Genomic DNA, 20242 nt, shown 5'->3' with positions numbered 1-20242 from the left:
TTGAGAATTCACTATTTTCTTCTCTCCAGGATGATGGTCTCAGCCAACTGTCTTGATAACTTCATGATGGAAATTGTTTTTCTATTGTCCTAATAAACATCTTTAACCTGTAAAAGGTCTTTAATCTTTTTATTTCCAATATTATCGTTTTTCATTTTGGTTTTCAAGGCTATGAAAATAATGATATAAAGCTAAACTTCCTCAACTTTTGTTGTGTTAAAATTAATGCTTTTAGCTGCATCATCCAATTTTAATTTCTACCTTAAAGAAATTCACTTTTTCTAGAATTGGAGATACAACCCAAGAAACAATTTAGTAGTCTAATTCATCCTACACTAATAATAGATCATAGAGCCAGAGTGATAGCTCAGTGGACTAGCTAAGCAAGTGCAAGGACAAAGGTTTGATGGGACTGAGGTTTGATTCCCGAGCCAGGATGATGGTCTACCACCCCCCCTGCCACACACACACCAAGTTAGGCTGAGCCAGCCAGAGTCAGGGTGTGTGGTGTATGCCTATAATTCCAGTGCTAAGGAGGCTGAAAGCAAGAGGATCACCACAAGTTCAAGTTGTGTAGTGAGACCCTAAAACAACCAAAACATTAAAATAATGGTGATGATGATGATGATGATGATAACATATCATAAATGTGTTTGGATGAATGGTAAACAATAATAATAAGCTAAAAACATTATTTTATGAATAAACTGAGAGCCTTCAGGGTCTCCTAGGTTTTCAGTTCACCCTTGTGGATGCAACTGAGCCCACATCTTAGTGTTAACTGGGGGTGGATCTACTTCCAAGTTGGTCATCATTGGCAGATTCAGTTCCTCCCAGAAAGTAGGTCTAAAAGGCCCATTTCCTTCCTCGATGTCCACTGAAGTCTCCTGCAGGCTCTCTTTCCAACATCTCACACATCTCCCATTGTTGCCCACAGAACCTTGCCAAGTAGGTGCTTAAATGTAACTGCTTATTGTCTCAAGAGAGAAAGGCAGAGGAGGGGACACAAATGATGACTTGAACAATCTTATGTGAAATAACCATGGATCACTGAAACCTTATCACATATATTTGCCAGCTTCTACTGGCATCAGTCTAGGCCCACTCCCTTGGAAGGATTTCTGCTAGGACACTAATATCAGAAGGCAAGAATCCCGAGGGTATGGGAAATATTTGCCTACCAGGAAATCAGCACTCTTCATCTTTCACTACAGTAATTAAGAGGCTCTTCATTTGCAGTGCCCTTCATCCACTTTAGAACACACAGGTTTTCTTGTCTTTGAAGGTTTTGTAGAATTCTCTAGAGGAATATCTGGACCAAGGCTTTTAATGGAATGATTTGCTAATGATTTTTCCCATTAAGTTAAGAAAATTGGTCTGTTTTCTTAAGAAAACCTAAGTACAATTTTGTCATTTTGTTAATTTGCTTCCCTAAGAAATTATCTATTTTTTCTAATTTTTATTTCACTATTATTTCTTATTCCTATGTTACAGTTAGATATTACTTTTATTCAGATGATGCATAAAGGAGAATGGGTGGAAATCATTTTGTTCGGGCCACAGATGCTCTAAGGCTGTTTCCACAACACAGTCCTTTTCAGTCATCCTTTCTCCATGCCCAGGTATATGCTATCTGCCATGTTTTTAGTTTCCTTCTTTTCATTTGCATGTATTTGTGACACATAGTCGTTACATTCATTTTGGGGTAAGTTTTTATGCTCAGCATTCGGAAGTGTCAAATCCTACAGTTCCAATGTCATTTTTCAATTGCCTTTGTTTTTTATATGGGATTTCTCTTCAGTTCTTGTTTGAGTTAGAAGTAGTTTATAACTTGTCATTCTCCCTTTGCTCACTGCAATGACTTTGAGCCTCTATGGAGCTAGTATGAAAGAGATTACATGAGGGATTTGCCCTGTTAAATGATTTCATTGAATGAAGGCATACTGGGATTCCTGTTTTCTTGAGCATGCGATTTTCATGTAGCTTTTAGCTTTTCTTTGTTGTGGATCAAATTCTGCCCCCTGTCCCAAAGGTTATATTGTAATCTTTTGTTCCAATATTTTCCACCATTTCTCATTTAGAAATAAGATGTTTGCAAGTATAAACAAGTTGAGATGGGCTCACACAAGATTAAAGTAGGCTCAACCTAGTAACTCATGTCCTCATAAAAAGGTTATATGAAAACACAAGACACATTAATGAAAAGGAAAAATGTCTTCATATTCCAGTTTTTTTAATTTGAAGGGTACAATAGACACTGGGAAAAGGGAATGATCTTACTGAAAAGGAAAGAATTACTGAATTGAGGAGAAGGAAAGGAGAGAGAGTGAGGGAAAGAAATTTATCTATGTATGTAAGCAAGATGGTTTTGACAACTGTACTGTACATTTCTGCTGGTTTATGGAAAGGGAAAGAAGCAGTTAATGTTTTGATTTGTTTCATCTCCTTTTTTCAATTGTTTGTACTTTTTCTCTTCTTAATTTCTTATACATGTATTTAATTCTTTTCTTTCTTCTTCCAATTTTACATGCATATATCTGATATATGAATCATGGGTTGAAAGACAACACTATGTATTCCAGCAAATACTGTGAAATTCAGATTACTTTATTAAGTGAAATTCTGTATCACTTGTAACATTTTATGTTTTAATTCTAATTTGGATTTTCTTTAAGAAAGAAAAAAGAAAGCGAAAAATGTCAAGTTTTGACAGAAAAAAAAAGAAATTATGCTGCTACAAAATCAAGAAATACAAGAACTGCTAGAACATACTGGAGACTAGAAAAATTAGGTAAGATTCTTAGACTTTAGAAGGACCATTTCCATGTTGATGCATTTGTTTCAGGACCTTGGCCCCCATAATTGTAGACGAGGGAATTTCAGTATTTAATACATCCAGCGTGTGGCAATACCAATCTAAAGAACAGATGCATCTTTTATATCATTCAAGCGTCTTTCTCAAGAAAAGGTTTTGCAAAACAGGTAACTAGGTAATTGTCATTTTCTTCAGTTATCCTAATGCTTATTACAGAAATATAAATTCACCACTGAATATTACCTTTTTGGACAGGTTTTCATTCTACAAATAAACTTATTAAAAAGTTTAATTTGTATTGCCTAAAGTCAGTTTTGTTAATTGCTGTGTTTAAAGATCATTTTATAATTCAGTTATATGGTAGCATTTTTTGGCATAACATCCTTCATAACATTTTATAATCACTGATGCCTAGATAGTGGTTAGTAATATAAATTCTTTTATTCCTCACAATGCTATGTCTTTTATAATCCTAACCAGTCTAGCTTGAATTTTTCAAATTTATAGTTCTGTTCAAGTCTGGCTTTGGCTTTCATTAATTTACTGTTTATCCATCTCCCAGAATTTCTATACTTATATATGTTTTTTAACTTTTATTTTCTTTGAGTTCAATTTGCTCTCTAGTATAGTACCTTAAATCTTTCTTTTATTTCTCAGTGCTGAAGCGTTAATCAAGAACCTCACACATGGCAAGTGAGCATTCCATCACTGAGTTATAGCCCTAAACCTTTTCAAAATGTATTTGTGACATGATCTCACCAGTTTGCCAATGCTAAACTTAATCTTGTAATTCTCCTACTTCAGCTTCTATTTATTTATTTATTTATTTATTTATTTATTACTTTTTCTTTCTGTATTTTAGGGAAGGGTCTACAGGGTGTTCAGGGTCTCTCTACTAGATTGGACTCATAGTGATTCTCCTGTTTACAGCCTTCCAAGAGCTGGGATTACAGGTACACGCCACCGTGTCCAGTCCCATTTTCCATTTCAGCACACCCCAGGGATGGGCCCAGCTGGGCAGGCCCAGGGATTGAACCCCTAGTCCCTGCACCTGCTTACAGGTGCTTTAATTCACTGAGCAATTTGGCTGGCCCTTCTACTTCACCTTCTTAAGTGGCTGGGATTATAGGTATGTAACCATGTTCCCACTATAACTCTTTAAATTTTAATAGAACGTTTAAATTATTGATTAATATAAATATCTATATCTGTATCTATATAGATTTAGATATATCAAATTTTTCCTAATAATGGTTTTGTGGTATTCCACATATATTGCGCATATATTTTTATTTTCATTTCAAGTTTCTTTTTGTTTGATATTTTTATTTGATGTAAATATATAAATCAAATGAAGTTAATATGCAAGAGTTGATTTTAAAAGCTCATCAGGACCCATGTATATTCTGTTTACAAGAAACTCATTGTCTATTCACTGGTATAGGAAGACCAAATGTATAGGAGGAGAAAATTGATATCATGCACTCCATTTAAATATACAAGGAGTGGTTTTATTAGTATTCAAAAACTAGATTTTAAATTAAATAAACTTCTGCCTTAAATATGAAAGTTGTTGTTTTTTTAATCCCTATGTACTTATAGGCTCAAGAAATTTCTTCCCATGCATAGAAACCAGAGCAGTGAAATAGTCCCTGTAGAGGAAGCCACTTCAGAATGGTGTGGGTCCACTGCAGGACCCATGTATATCCTCTCTAGCACCAAAGAATGGTGAATCAGTTGTGGTAGCATTTTTCTATCCTCTTAGCAGAGACATGAATCAACTGTATCCCAAATGACATAAAGCAAACAGAAGAAAATAACATTGCAAAGGCTCTGAAATTAACACTGACATTGGGAAAAAAATAACGTTGACATTATGGATCACAGCCTACAAAATAAATCCTGACCTGCATTCTGTAGATGAACCAGGTTCACTGTTAAGAAATGATTCATACAGAACCTTGGGACCTGTGGAAAAAGAACACGCAATGCAGCAGTTATAGCACTGGTGTCTTTGAAGTTGAGAGAAATGTAACACTTTACCTGCTGGAAAATATCAATTTAAAAGGAGTCATACTTTTCTACTGGATGGTTAAGACCAAGGTAAAGCAGAACCTATGCAACAAGAGTTGTAGCTTTTTGGTTTGAGAAGGTCAGTGAAATGCCCTCAGGATTTATCCTGAGATCCTGTACCTCAGATTGTAGAACCTTTGTCAGTGCAGCCATGTGGATGAGTCACGGCCATTGCTTGGCCAATGTGCTCTCTGTGAAAGCCTGAGAGAGTGTCTTCTCCTCATGTGACTCTCCTTAGGCACACTCCACGTCATCGATCAATTTCCTCTTTGGCCCCATATACTTCTTGATCAGAAAATCTGGGACACTACCGAGGTACATGATGTTACAGTACAAGTTCTCATATGTCCTGAGTCTTAATTGACCTTAGAATGTCCATTTTGTATCTGTGTATTCAAAGTGGTTGGGATAGATATATAGTTGCATTCTCTTAATGAATAGAATAATTTTTTCTAATGGTGTTTGTAAGTAGGATCACAAGTCTGCATCTTGTACAGCAATTAACCACTAAGAAGAATATATGCAGTGTATTATTTGTTGAAACTGTACTTTCGATTTGATTTGAAACTGTCTCATTGCTATATGTTTATCAATAAAACTTTGAAAAGAAAAAAAATAAATAAATAAAAAAATAAATAAATAAAAGGAGTCAATTTCTCATGTGAAACCACGAAATCATAAAAGAAATGGTAAATTGTTTTTGTTTGTTTTCAAAGAAAAGCACATCCATATTTTTTCTTCACTAAAGTTATCCTTCAGGAATGAAATGGAAATAAGAGGCTATTGTGATAAAAACTGAATTAATTTGTCATGAACAGATACATATATAAAGATTGCACAAAAAGTTATTTAAATAGAAAGAAAGTACTAATGTGGAACTGCTACACATGAAGAAGACAGTGGAATAAAGAGGTATGTAAATAGCTACCACAGTTCTCTTCTTTATTAATTATAGAAATAGTATTAAATAGTATTTAGTAGTTGCAGCACACATTACCAATAATCAAGACCACCAGAAGTAGTCTTCATGAAGCAATCTAAATGGAAGAAATGTTAAGCTTCATTTGTGCTTGTAAATTGTTACCATCTCCTATCTTCAGACACTGCACATATATACTTGAATATAAAACTAGGCAAAGCACTCAGAAATGCCATGACTAAGGACTCAGTGCTATGCCATGTCTGAAAAAAACAGAGGAAGTCAAGAGAAGAGAACAGAGGAGTAAAAATAGGTCTAAAGATTGAAAACAAATAATAAAATGTCATAATCACATTATATCAAAGGGATCTAAATACATAAGTCAAGCGAAGTTAATATGCAAAGCAAGAATTGATTTGAAAAGCTCAGCAGGACCCATATATATTCTGTTTATAAGAAACTCATTGCCTATTCACTGGTACAGGAAGATCAAATGTACTAGAGGAGAAAATCGATGTCATTCACGCCATCAAATATACAAGGAAAGATTATATTAGTATTGGAAAACTAGATTTTAGATCACTTAAGCTGCTGCTTAAATATGTTTGATATGAGGATTAATCCAGGAAGAAAACATGACAATATAAATGTGTATAGAACAGACTTAAATACCGTAACAAAAATTGATGGGACTGAAAATAAAAATAGATATGTTTTGGGTATGTTCAATTATATTTGACCATACTCAAGTAAATTTGGATTCTCAAAGCAATAAATCTAGGATAGAAAAAGTGCGGAAAGATATACACGATCTGAACAGCAATATCAACCAACAGTGTCTAATTCTTATGCAAATATTTTACCCAAAAGCAGAAAATATATGTATATATTTGGTACAGAGTCTCACTGTGCAGCTCAGATTTGTAGTGATCCTCCTGATTCAGCCTCCCCAGCGCTGGGATTACAGATGTGCGCCACCACAGCCAGTCTTGGTAGCCACCTCCATCATTCTAGGGACACAAAATTGATTGATAATCTTATTAGAAATTACCTTATTTGAGACAAATAGTTTTTTCTTACTGGATTCAAAATTTCTTTCTTCTATTTGATTTTTGACATACTTCCTATGATGTATCTGGATGCAGATCTCTTTGAAGTTATTCTCCTTGAAAGTTTTTAATTTTAATATTAATATTTAAATTGAGGTTATTTTTAAATGATATTTCAATTTATTATTTTAAATGATATTTTCAAGTATTACTCTCACTTTTTCTTTTATTACCCTAAATATGAATACACTAGTGTACTGACAGGTGTTATATAATTCTCGGGGCCTCTCTGTTGCTTTCATCCCTCTCTCTGGCCTTCAAGCTAAGTGAACTGTATTGATCTATCATTATTTTGTATCATATTCATTTGATCGTGCATGCTTTCTATTCATTCATATTTACTCTTGAAGCTGGTCATGTAAATTTTAGTCACAATATCTCCATCCATAAAGCACAAGTGATATGCTCTAGTGACTCCAGTGGATATCTGAAATCACTGAGACTACTGAATTATCTCTCGGATCACTTTCTACATATACATATTATAAAACTTAATTTGTGAAGTAGTCACAAGATATTAGCAGTAATAGTTAATATTAAAATAGAAGTAACACTATGGGTAGGCAAAATTGATATAAGTGGAGACTGTCTCATATATCTCGTACTTTGAACTTTTCACTTGAAGAAGCATTTCCCAGTTTTTCTGTCATATACATGAGTTTCATGCATGACAGCTTTGGGGTCGTTATTAAGTAAGATAAGGGTTTGGTTTGCTGAGAGATTTCCTCATGTTATATACGGGGGCTGGGAGATGGCTCAGTAGAATAAGCACTTGCCTGGCCAGCGTAAGAAAATGAGTACAATCCCAGTTCCGAAAAAAAAAAAAAAAAGTATGTAAATTGTTTCAGACACTTACATTTAAAATTCACAGAATATGGATGATAGTAGGTAACTGATAGAGAGAATTAAAGAAAATTAAGCTGCAGAGAAAAAGCGATATTTTATTACAGTGACCAATTTTGTAATTTCCTTTTAGAACTTGTAAATAAAACTTCAGCTTTTAACTGATATTCTTGATTTGATTAGGAAGTTATTATCCTGCCTTCTTTTACTTTTATAAGCATAATTACCTTTACTATTTTGAACATACTTAAATGATCTTGTTTAAAGAATTACCTTGCTAATCTTATATCTGGATGGTCCAACAAGCCACTTTTTATTATCTGAGGATGATTTACTTGAATTTGAGTTACACATTTTCTTGTCTTTTGCACATTTTATATTTTTTGAAAATTCAACATTGTAGATTATATTTGTAGAAAATCTACATTTTTCTTTCATCCCCTGCCAACTACCAAGGTTTGTTTTCTTTTCCTTTTTAGGTGCTTAGTAACTTGGCTGGACCAAATATTGCTACATGTTATGTTCTCTTTCTGTAAAATCCCTAATGATATCCTTTTTTTCTTTATTAATTTTATTGAGAAACAAATAGCAATGAGACATTTTTGAAACAGGTTAGTAAGACAGTTACAATAATTAATGCATTGCATATCATTGTCTTCATAGTTATTCATAGTACAAGATGTACACATGATATCCCGCCCAAACATTATTAGTATAAATCTTTCTGCTCAATTTAATTAAGAGAAAGTACCAGTATATCTATCCTAACTATTTTGTATACACAGATACAAAATGTTCTTTCATTTATATCTCCTTTTTTGTTTAGATTTGTCAGAGATGGTTATTCCATTGTCATTTAAATATTCTAGGTGCTTGAATCTAGCAATATAATCCAATATAGTCCAATAGTCCATAATAGTAGTGGGTTATCCATAGGACTGGCAATGTCAGAAATTGTTGACTTGAGCCGTTTACAGCTCAGCATATTAATATGGCTTCACTCTTATACCTCATTTTTATACTTTTCTGCTGGATTGTTAAGACCAAGATAAAGCAAGATCTATATAACAAGAAATGTAACTTTTGTATCTAACAATGCCAGTCAAATTCTCTCAGCATTTAGCCTGAAACCTTGTACCACAGTTTGTAGCTCCTTTGTCAGTGTCAGCCATGTGGATGAGTCACAGCCAGTGCTTCACCAATTTGATCTTTTGAAAGCCCGAGAGAATGTTTTCTCTCCATGTGGCTTTCCTTAGGCACACTCTACATCATCGATCACTTTCCTCTGTGGCCCCATAATCTCCTTGATCAGAAAAGTCGGGGCACTACTGAATTACATGATGTTACAGTACAGGTTTTCCTATGTCCTGAGTCTTTACTGACCTGAATGTCTGGGGCCAAAATGTTGACTGTCTTGTAGCCCTTCTTTTTCACTAATTTTTGGTCTTCAAACTTAAGTTGTTCACCCTCCAGAAGAGAAGCTATTTGATATTACTACCTATGACATAGGCAGTTGAGCTTAATCTCACTATCTGTCTGAATATTAAACATCTTAGACATAACATGGAACAAGTATTTTCCATCAGGTATTGATATGTTAAATTTTAAAGCCCTACAGAATGTGAAGAAAAGTTACAAAATAAAAAAAAATGTTTAAAAAATAGGTATAAACAATTACATATTTTTACACAGAAATTTAGAAATCTAAACATATACAACATTTTAGCAGGACAGTCTGTGACTTTTTTTCCTTGTCTTTTGTTTTCAAACAAACATTTACTTGAGAGACAGTATAGCAGTAATTGATATGACATTAGAAGCAATATTTTTTAGAACACCAGAAATACAAGCATTCCAAGCATGGCCCTAGCTTCAGTGCAGTTCCTTAGTTCAAAGGTATCAGCATATATAGTTAGTCATGGTGAGAATCCTACCAATATTCTCCTAGTTTCAAAAACCTGCTGAAGATTCTCAGGATCATTGCCTTAATCATCTTGTTCATATCATTGTATGGCTTTGCCCCTGTCATGTCTTCTAACTTTTCTCCTTGCCCTCTCTTCACTGTTTAATCCTTAAATTCTCACTTTCCTTTTAATTGTGTTATACCTTTCTCTTTTTATTTCTTCTTTTGAGTTCTTACACTAGGGAGACTATATGATATTTGCGCATGTGGGTCTGATTTATTGTTTTCAAGGTACAGTCTATTTTATGTGTATTATCATCCTGATATTTTAAAAGATTTTCCCTTTCCTTTATGAATATTATATAGTTAAGATATCACATTCAACTATGTATTAAACTTACTGATTTTTAGGTAATTGTGCTATTATTTTCTGCAATGACTTTGGCCGTCAATTGCTTAACTCTGATTTCATTAAATTTGGAGTCTTTACCCCAAAGTTAAAATATTTTATCTTTGACTATTGTCACTCTAATATACATTAGTTCTCCAAAACTCATTAACCTGTAACTAAAAGTTTACAGATAAGACCAATGTTTCTTCATTTTCCTCACTTAGTAAACCATACGATTATATTTTTGTGAATTCGTTAAGAGACTATTCATTATTAGTTATAAACACCTACACACTTATATCAGGTGACAAGTTAATGAGGGAGGTACATCAAACATTTCCGTTGTATACCTCAAAAATGTACTACCTTTGTCAGTAATATCTCAGAAAAGCAGAAAATTTAATTTAGAAAATTTAAATTTAGACTGTTTAGCAAAGGGAGATTTTGAGGTCAGCCTTTGAGGTTTATTCTGTGCCTAGGAGGGTCATTGTTAGTTGTCTTCTTTCCTGTTTTTTTTTTTTCTGGAAAACAACTGAGCTATAGTTTAATTGATTGCTTTCATAAAGCAAAGAAGTTCTTCTTAATTTCTCATCACCAAAATCTACACTGCTTAGTGAAAAGCACTATAAGGTGAATTTCTGCACAAAGTTGCAAATAAACTAGCTAATTTGGGTAGATATTTAGAGTTCTCTGCTTATGCATCTATAGAACCTAGATAACTAAATGTAGATAAAAATATTTTAGATTTACATATTTGTAAAAAAAGTTAGAAAAGAAAACAAGAAACAAGAAAATAAATGTCATAGAATTGTCCTGCTACAATATTGTATATGGTTTGATTTCTAAATTTCTGTGTAAAAATATGTAATTGTTTTCTTTCCCATTCTGTAGGGATTTAATTTTCTTTTTCTTTTTTTTTTTTTTTTTTGTGGAACCAGGGATTGAACTCAGGTCCTTGTGCCAGGGAAGTACTTATTCCACTGAGTCATCTCCCTGGTCCCCTCTGTAAGGATTTAAAGTTTAGAAAACCTATGGTTGTTATAAAATGCCAGTTTCATGTTATGTCTAAGGTGTTTGATATTCAGACAGATAGTGACATTAAGACCAAGTGCCTATGGTATAGGGTAACAATATCATTAAGCTTCTCTTCTGGATGTTTAACAACTAAATTTTGCAGACCAAAAATTAGAGAAAATGAAGGGCTGCAAATATAGCCAATATTTGGCCCTAGCCCTTCAAGGTTAGTGAGGACTCAGAACATAAGAGAACCTGTGCTGTGACATCCTATAACTCAGTGGTGTCCCAAATTTTCTGTCCAAGGAGATTATGGGGCCACAGAGGAAAATGATGGATGATGTTTTGTATGTACTCTAAGGAGAGTCCCCTAGAGAGAAAAACTTCTCTCAATCTTTCATAGAGAGCAAATTGGTCAAGCAATGGCTGTGACTCATTTAGATCGCTGATATTGATGAAAGAGCTACAAGGTGCTGTACATGGTTCCAGGGTAAATCCTGAGGTGATTTGACTGACCTTGTCAGGTACAAAAGTTACTTTTTCACTTATATAGGTCTTGCTTGAACTTGGTCTTAACCATCCAGCATGAGGAACACAAAGTAATCCCATATTAATATGCTGAGTTGTAAAAGGCTCAAGTCAACAACTTCTGACAATTGCCAGTTCTGCTGCTAAACCATTTCTCTTATGGACTATTGGACTATATTGAGCTATTTTGCTGAGTTCAAGTACCTACAATATTTGAACTGGCATCGTGTTAAAAGGCCCTTTAAAGACTTTTCCAAATACAGCTTCTCAAACACCAATGGAGCACCCATCTCTAACAAAATAAAACAAAAAAGGGGGATATAAATAAAGAACCATTTTGTATGGAAAATATATGTATATACAAGATAGGGTAGATATACAGTTACTTTCTCTTAATTCAATGAAAAGAAAAGTTTGTACTAATATTGTTTAGACAAGATAATTATGTCTGCAACTTGTCCTCTGAATAACTATTACGAAGACAACAATATGCAATGTATTAATTATTGTAACTATTCTACTACCTGTTTTGAAACTGTTTCAGTGCTATTTTATATTCTCATTAATATGAATAAAAATTTAAAAAATAAAAGAGGTTATGAAGGTCTAAAAATAATATTTTAGATTTACAAAGGAGATTAAACTTAATGGAAAATTATTTTAGAGACTATGTCAAATCTAAGTGGTTGATTATTTTATTTAATCAGACACCATGTTGTATTAAAAGTATTCATAGTTTTATTTGTCTACAGCATTGGAACAGCTAGCAGTTGACAAAAAATTCTGACATCATATTACAGACTAATTTGGCTCTCCTTGTTTAAAGAGAAAACAATTTTGCTGCAATTAGTGCAGGAAACACAATGTCTTAAAAGATACTGACTTAGCAGATAAGCAATATTAGTCTCTCAGAAGAAGCCAGAATGCAAGTATTCTGTATGTCAGCATGAGCGGTGGCAGGCTTATTCATTGCCACCATTGCCACAGCTATAGCCACAGCCTAGGCCTCCACAGTAGCTGCTGTGGAAGCTCATTATGGGAGGAGTGGAAGGCCCAGTTGTAGAGCAGAGGCAAATTGTCATCTTTTAAACTTCATATTTTTCAGGAGGTTTTATTACCAACTGAGTGTTATGTGGGGCAAACCACAGGCACTATTCCATCCACATTCCAAACTAATTGGCATTAAAACCATCTGAAATATTTCTCATAACAAGTACACCCAGGATAACTCTTCTGTTTGTCAGAATGCCTGCAATAATGTCACATGCTTTTAATGAGAGATTCTTCTCTGTTGTTGATGGCTTGCTTACGTGAAATGCAAGATTGATGGCAATTATTAGCTAGAAGTGGATTATATAACACTCTTATTAAAGTTTCTTGTTTACTTAAAATATTCTCCTTTCTCCATGTAAAATGTCTTGATTTAGGAGGAAATATGACTTCAAAAGTGAGAATAGTAAAGAGACATCCTGGTTATATGTTCTTATACTGAATAATCAGTTATTTTATTTCTTTTTGTGTTTTGAGAAAGAGCAGTTTATATATAATCTAAAGCCATGTTTTGACATTTTCGTACACATGTAGAAAGGAAAGGATTTCTTCTACTAGAAACCTGAGATTGAATGTAGTTGTAAAACTTTCAAATATTTGTTAATGTCATGGACTCTCTGATGCGGCACACAGAAAAATTCGCTTCTTTTTGGCATTGTGGCTGAAATGTTTAACTCTGATGTAATTATGGAAAAAAACTTTAGAGAAATTAAAATTTAGGGATGTTCTAACAAAGCTGATATGACCAAGGATATACACATTAAAAAAAAAGAAAAATACTGATGATCTGCCCAGCTGGAGAAGATTGAAGAGATAAAGCAATGAATACAAGGTGAGATTGATGTGGCCACAAAAATAAGAAGATAACATCATTAAAAATGATGAAGTCAGGGCAGCCTCATAGCTCAGTGGACTAAAGCACCTGCTTAGGCAGAGCGCAGTGTCCAGGGTTCAGTCCCAGGCGTGCTGTGCCGGGCCAGTCTGCCAGGCCTGCAGAGATAGCGACTGAACCTGGGCATGGTGGCCAGCAGTTGGGAGGCTGAAAACAGAATCACTAGGAGTCTAATCTATGTAGTGAGACCCTATAAACCCTGTAGACTCTGTCTTAAAATACAGAAAAAAAAAGATGATGTCTATAGTCTATAGTCTATTTATTTATTTATTGAGGTACCGGGGATTGAACTCAGGACCCTGTGTTGCCAGGCAAGTGCTTATTATACTAAGTTAGCTCCCCAGCTCTACGTTCAATTTATTTGGTTGATAAAAAATATTACATTTTTGAAAGATGTTAATATCAGGAAATTCTGAATAATATATGTCTACATACATATGTATATCTATACAGTTATTTATTGATAATATAACCAAAGTGATGAATCTAACGGAGTTTACATCAACACTAGAGACTATCAGAAGGGCAAGCATTTAGCTATGTGCTATGAGATTTAACTGGAAAACATGAAGAGAACAAAAGGAAATATATTTAAGGGAAAAGCTACTGGGGTTGGAATTAAATCATGTGTCATGTGGTAGAACGAAGATACGGATTGTGAAGATTTCAGGAGTTAAAAGAAAAAGTGTTTGGAGTATCCCCAAGTTGTTCAGAACCTGAGAAAAATTACCTCTGAATTTGGCAAGACTGAAATTTTGATGTCCCTATAGAAACAGTTTCCTAAAGGAATAAGAACCAAAGAAGACAGGTAGTTAGAATGATTTCTGGATGACAGTTTGAAAATTCACTTAGGAAACTTTTCCAGAAAGCAAAATACATAAATGATTACATCAAATGTTGGAAGAATAATATGTGGCTTCTTTTGAAAAAAGAAAAACAAACTAGAAAAGTCTTTAAAAAAGAATTTCATATGACATAGTAAAATGTTTCTACTTCTATTATGAGCTGGAAAAAATCAACTATTTGGAAGAAGGAAATTAGCTCCTATAAGTGAATTGTAAATAGAAAAGAATACTAGTTAATATTGGTAACAGGGATACTATGTTGAACAAAATAAATTGTGCCTATACAAACTTTAATAAAGATTAATTAGAAAGATTAATTATATATGGTATTTAAATTGCTTGATATAGTTCAGTTTTATGAAACTAAGATTTTTCTAGAATTTAAATTGCCTAGGCTTAAATTTTTTAACTAAATTTGTCATTTTTCAGTTGATTCTGCATTGTAGTAGTTGAGGCTATATATCTATATATTTTATTCTGTACCGGGTATATTTTTATGTTAGAAATCTGAATAGGAAAAAGTGAAGGTTTTCTTTTTCAAATATCTCAGTCCAGTACATGGTGAGTGATATTTTACAAGTATTTACCAATATAATAAAAATATTCGTAAACTATTATGAATAGACAGATATTTTACTTATATTATTGGTATGAAAGCATTTTTGCATTTGATTAGAGCTGAAATTTCTTTTTATGCATTTAAAATTGTCACAATTTTAGGCAACGAAATAAATTTTAGGTGATTTTCAAGACATGTCATTTTCCTCATGATCACCAAAGAAGTGATTAAAATACAGCACGCCTAACACCTCAAAACCTCTTTATTGCTATGTAAACCAATTTCACAAGTGAATGCCTTAGTTATTTTTTCTTCTTTTAATTTTTTGATCAGTTTTGTATGCTTATATCCGTTAATTTGAACAACTAATTTGTAGACAAAAATGTACAATATAACATCCATTGTTGAGTTCCTATCACCTTGTTTAATGAAATTATTCAGCATTTCTATTGTTTTACTATTTTTAGTCTCTTTGAAAAATAAGTAAATAAATAAAATAAAAACCCTAATTAAAGATGTCTGAAGGAAAATGATAAAAAATATTTTCAGTAGAAGTCATCTCTCTCTTTTTTTAATTTTATGTATTTGGTACAGGCTCTCATTACACAGCTCGCACTTGTAGTGGTCCTGTTTTCAGCCTTCCCAGTGCTGGGATCACTGGGGTGCATCACCACTCCCATACAGGGTTGCCAGCTCTGCATGCCCCTTGGGTGGAACTGGTGCAGCATGAGGGACTGGGGATTGAGCCCTGGTCCCTGAGCTTGCCAAAGCAGGTGCTTATTTCGCTGAGCTATCTCTCCAGCCCTAGAAGCCATCTTAATAAAGTCAGCAATGCAATTAGAACATCAGGAATCCATCTGGAAGTGTACATAATGCTGCCTACCCACATCCACTGAATCAAAGATGGTATGGATCCACCACCATGTTTTCCTTGGTTCTCCAGTAGGACGCAACCAGTAACCATACTACTCTAAATGATGACAGAAGTAACTCTGGGGTCATGAATGGGAGCCAGAGTACAAAACATGCCAAAGTACAAAACATGACAAATGAATGTTTTGAGAAACAGTTCTGAATCATTCATTGATGAACCAAAATGCAAAACTAAATCAATTAGTTGCTGAAAATAATAATGAACCACAGTGGACATAATTTATAAATTCAAGAAATGCAAAAATTGGATTCCAACATATAATAAATTTCTTTTTCTTCAAGAGAAGTTGATCATAACTAGGAATGTAGAATGTGTTTTGTTTAGACCTGGTTCCCTTGAATTTTTAATTTGCTTAATTATTATTAATAATAAAGGTATAACAGATATATTTTGCTTCAGTATAGGAAAAGAATTTAGATTTGGAGGAAGATAATTAATTGGGATTAAGAGAGAAGAGAATTCCTAAGGCAAAGTGAATATACTCTTATGAAAGATTAAGAATAATCTTTTAATAATCTTGTTGGGCTCAAGAGAGAGTATGACACAGAGTATTATGCTTTTGTTATATAAATTCCAGCTTCAGAATGTCGAAAGGAGTGTTTAGTTCACGTGAGCCTGAACATCTATCTTCTCCCTCACTGAAGATTTGAATTGTTCAAAGCAAAGCTCTGTAATGTATTGTTTTATCTTATGGTTGAGAAACAACCAAGTAATTGGATTAGTCATATAATTAGCTAGTGACAGGAGCACACGTGATGAGCGTCACACGCATGGAAGGCATATAAAAGGCCCATGGAAGGTAGGATTGTTCAGACTCAAGTCACTTGAACTCCTCCTCCACCAAAGGACAACCTCAACAACCAACACCATGTGTGGCAGCTACTACGGAAGCTACTATGGCGGCCGCGGCTATGGATGCTGTGGCTACAGAGGCCTGGGCTATGGCTACGGAGGCCTGGGCTGTGGCTATGGCTCCTGCTATGGCTCTGGCTTCCGCAACCTGGGCTGCGGCTATGGCTGTGGCTATGGCTATGGCTCCCGCTCTCTGTGTGGCTGTGGCTATGGATACGGCTCTGGCTATGGCTCTGGCTTTGGCTACTACTATTGATGATATCACGGAAGATTCTCACCTTGCATCGCTGATATCAAGATTCAACAGTTCTTAACTCCACACATTCTGAACCTCATGCATCATGTGTTTCTGAAGACTTGCCCTCTAGTGTTTTCCACTTTCCACTTTTTCTTCCCTGGATTTACCTGCTAAAAATGAAGAGAACCTGGAATTCATCTTGTGAACTTCTCTGGGCCTTTTCATTGGGTTGACATCCTCACAACTGCTACGCTTTTTCTTTCTTTCTTTTTTTTTTTTTGGCAGGACCAATTCTAATATTTACCTAATAAACATTTTACTATCCTTAAACTATCCTAGTTCTCTTTATTTAACCTTCAGTACTTATGTTTTTCGCTGTTTGCATTAAAGAAAATTACTACTTTCCTTAGGTTATATTCGTTTTACTATTTCTACTCTGGTTGTTTGATGTATGACAGTAAGAAAGCAACAATCTTTGAAGACCGCAATTTTCTTCTCTATTTAAGCTGCGCTGTGTGTTCTCTTATTTTATTTTTAGGACAAGTGATAATATTTCACACTTTAGTTAAGAACTGGCTGGAATCAGAGCCTCTGTCAATTTTTAAATTAAATATTAGTGTGTATAAAATCCCTTTCAATATACGAATATTTATGCATAATTCCTGCTTTCAATCTTTGGTATGGGTGTAATAGTTAAGAAGAATTTTTGTGTGTGACCATTTCAGTAGATAGAGAATGTCAACATGGCCCTAGCTTGTTCCATTGTTCTCACTTAATTTTCTACACAACTTTCTTTGTCTTTCTTTCTTTCTTTCTTTCTTTCTTTCTTTCTTTCTTTCTTTCTTTCTTTCTTTCTTTCTTCCTTCCTTCCTTCCTTCCTTCCTTCCTTCCTTCCTTCCTTTTTTATAATTTTTAGTAAGGGTCTATAAGGTCTCACTACGTAGATCAGACTCATAGTGATCCACCTGTGTTCAGCCTCCCAAGAGCTGGGATTACAGGCACGCACCACCACACTCAGTTTCAGTCGCTATTTCAGCTCTCTGCTCCAGGGGCGGGGCCAGAACAACATGCAGGGGATCGAACTCTGGCCCCTCTACATCTGCCTAAGCAGATGCTTTAATCTGCTGAGCTATTTGGCTGGCCCATACACAACTTTCTTTGGTTTAAGTTTGTTTTTAAAAGGTGAAGTCTTCCATAGTACCCATGATGTATTTAAGTTTAGTATCAACTGAGGGCAGGCATTCTATATTCCTTATCTTGAAATATGTCTTTCTTATGATTCTGAGTTTCCTGCTTGTAGAAACAATCATTGACTTTTCCAGTAATTTTTATGACTCCAGTCTCTAAGCTAGTCAATTAGATTTTTTTTCTGATATAAGATTGCTGTATGTCGTGCTGAACTTGAATAAATTTTACTGAAATATTCCTTTATGTCTTTTCCTTTTTAAAATATCTTTTTATCGGTATATGTCTGGAGAGCATAATAATTACATTCACCAGGGGGTTGGCACAGACACATAACACATCTTAATTCTTTTCTTATATTTATTTAAAGGAAGAGCTATGACCTAAATTGTTTTTGTAGGCTCATGGTAGCAAAACTGTTGGTTCTACAAGAAGGAGTCAAGATATCTGGAAAAACATAAGCCCAACATAAAATATATTTTCATATATATACATTATATATTCCCAATATTATGTATAAATTTAATATATATATAATATATAGCTAATGTGCATATATATTTTTTACTCACAATGATATTACCAAATACATATAGATTGAAAAATCAATACATATTTAAAATTAAATATATATTGAAAAATCACATTGTTAATATCCCTAAAGTCATCAAATTACAAATGTCTCTGACTGAAATTGAAGCATACAATTCTTTTGCATTTTACTCTGTTGCTTGTGTCTTTCTTTTTATAATATGAAAGAAACGCTGCCTTAACAGCACCAGTACATTTATTAGATCTAGTAATGTGCATAAAATAATTTCCCAATTACTGTACAGAGGTGTGCAATGTAGATCTGACTTAATGTCTTTTGGTGAACTATACAGTCTCTTTGGAATTGGTATTTTGTATAAAAATTCTGTAGAATGACAGAACCTGCATTCTAGTATTGTTATGAGATGTAAAAATATTAAAATATGTAAAGTTCTCAGTGCAATGCCTGATGTTTACTGAGTATAATATTTTACCACTACATGCATGGTTTATTTTTTGATTCTTTGCATATGAAGAATAATTTATGCTAAAATGATGTGTGTTGTATCCATAATTTGTATTTTGAAACTCTCTATAAATAATTTATATATAATCTAAGCAATAATAATTAAGCAGCATTTATTAATTGTTTATTGTAGGGTCGTTCTTTTGTGAAGTTTTTAACATACCTTCTCAACCTCCATATAAGTTCCTCTCTTATATGAAACTTAATCATCTCAATTGTCTCCACTTTACACAGTTGAGTAGAAGTAAATGAAATAAGTTTCTCACTGTTAGATTTAGCATGCTAAAATGAGTATCTCATCCTCACTTGTTAGTTGTCTCTTTGCTTATGTAAATCAAATAGTTATAATAGAGAGCCATGGAATAAACTCATACCAACACTCTCAAGCAATGTTTGGCAATGGTGCTGGCAAATCATAGTTTTAACATCTGTGGCTGAGAAAAATGGATATTCATACACAAAAGAATGAATTAGAATCTAGCCTCACACCACGGTCAAAGTGAGTTAAAAATCTTAAACTTAAGACACTAGATTCTCGAACTTGTAAAAGAAAACATAATGATAAGAAGGAAAAAGGAACTAGGCTAGGGAAAAGAGGAAAGGAAGGAAAAAGAAAATAATGCAAGTTAATTATACTACTAATGTCTCTTAGTTCATTAAAATGGAAGTTTCATGCTAATATTGATTGGAGAAATTTTTATGATCAAATGTTACACTCTGAATAACTATTTTAAAGATGACAACATGCAAGGTATTACCTATTACTATTCTATTAGTTTATTATGAAATTTTGTTTAAATTTTTTCCATTAAAAAAATCACTTGACCTGGGATTTGGGAATGACTTCCTGAGAACGGCTACAAAGCACAACCAATAGAAGCAAAACTTAAGTGGAACTAGAAAAAAAATAATTCCATGTATGTGGTATTCTTTATTAATTTTTCACACATGTATAGGTGTTTAAAAACTATTACCTATCTTTCTTTCATGAACATATTTGGAAATAGTAAATTACATTATTATATTCTTATTCTA

General features: G+C 33.7%; 1 protein-coding gene across 1 annotated transcript; it reads left to right on the top strand.

Annotated features, from left to right (window-relative positions):
- The first annotated feature begins 16729 nt into the window (after window positions 1-16729).
- LOC101567864 (keratin-associated protein 6-1-like) lies at window positions 16730-16998 on the top strand. The gene has a single exon (XM_004646311.1). The coding sequence runs from the start codon at window positions 16744-16746 to the stop codon at window positions 16981-16983; it is 240 nt and encodes a 79-aa protein (XP_004646368.1). The 5' UTR covers window positions 16730-16743; the 3' UTR covers window positions 16984-16998.
- Window positions 16999-20242: the final 3244 nt, after the last annotated feature.

The sequence above is a fragment of the Octodon degus genome, unplaced genomic scaffold, assembly GCF_000260255.1.
Source record: "Octodon degus isolate 3935 unplaced genomic scaffold, OctDeg1.0 scaffold00264, whole genome shotgun sequence".
NCBI classification, from domain to species: Eukaryota; Metazoa; Chordata; class Mammalia; order Rodentia; family Octodontidae; genus Octodon; species Octodon degus.
The sequence above is the reverse complement of the archived record's forward strand: the minus strand, read 5'-3'. Positions and strand labels throughout refer to the sequence as shown.

Bases quoted from the DNA above. Each gene is read 5' to 3' on its own strand.
- LOC101567864 (XM_004646311.1), top strand. From the start codon at position 16,744: ATGTGTGGCAGCTACTACGGAAGCTACTATGGCGGCCGCGGCTATGGA.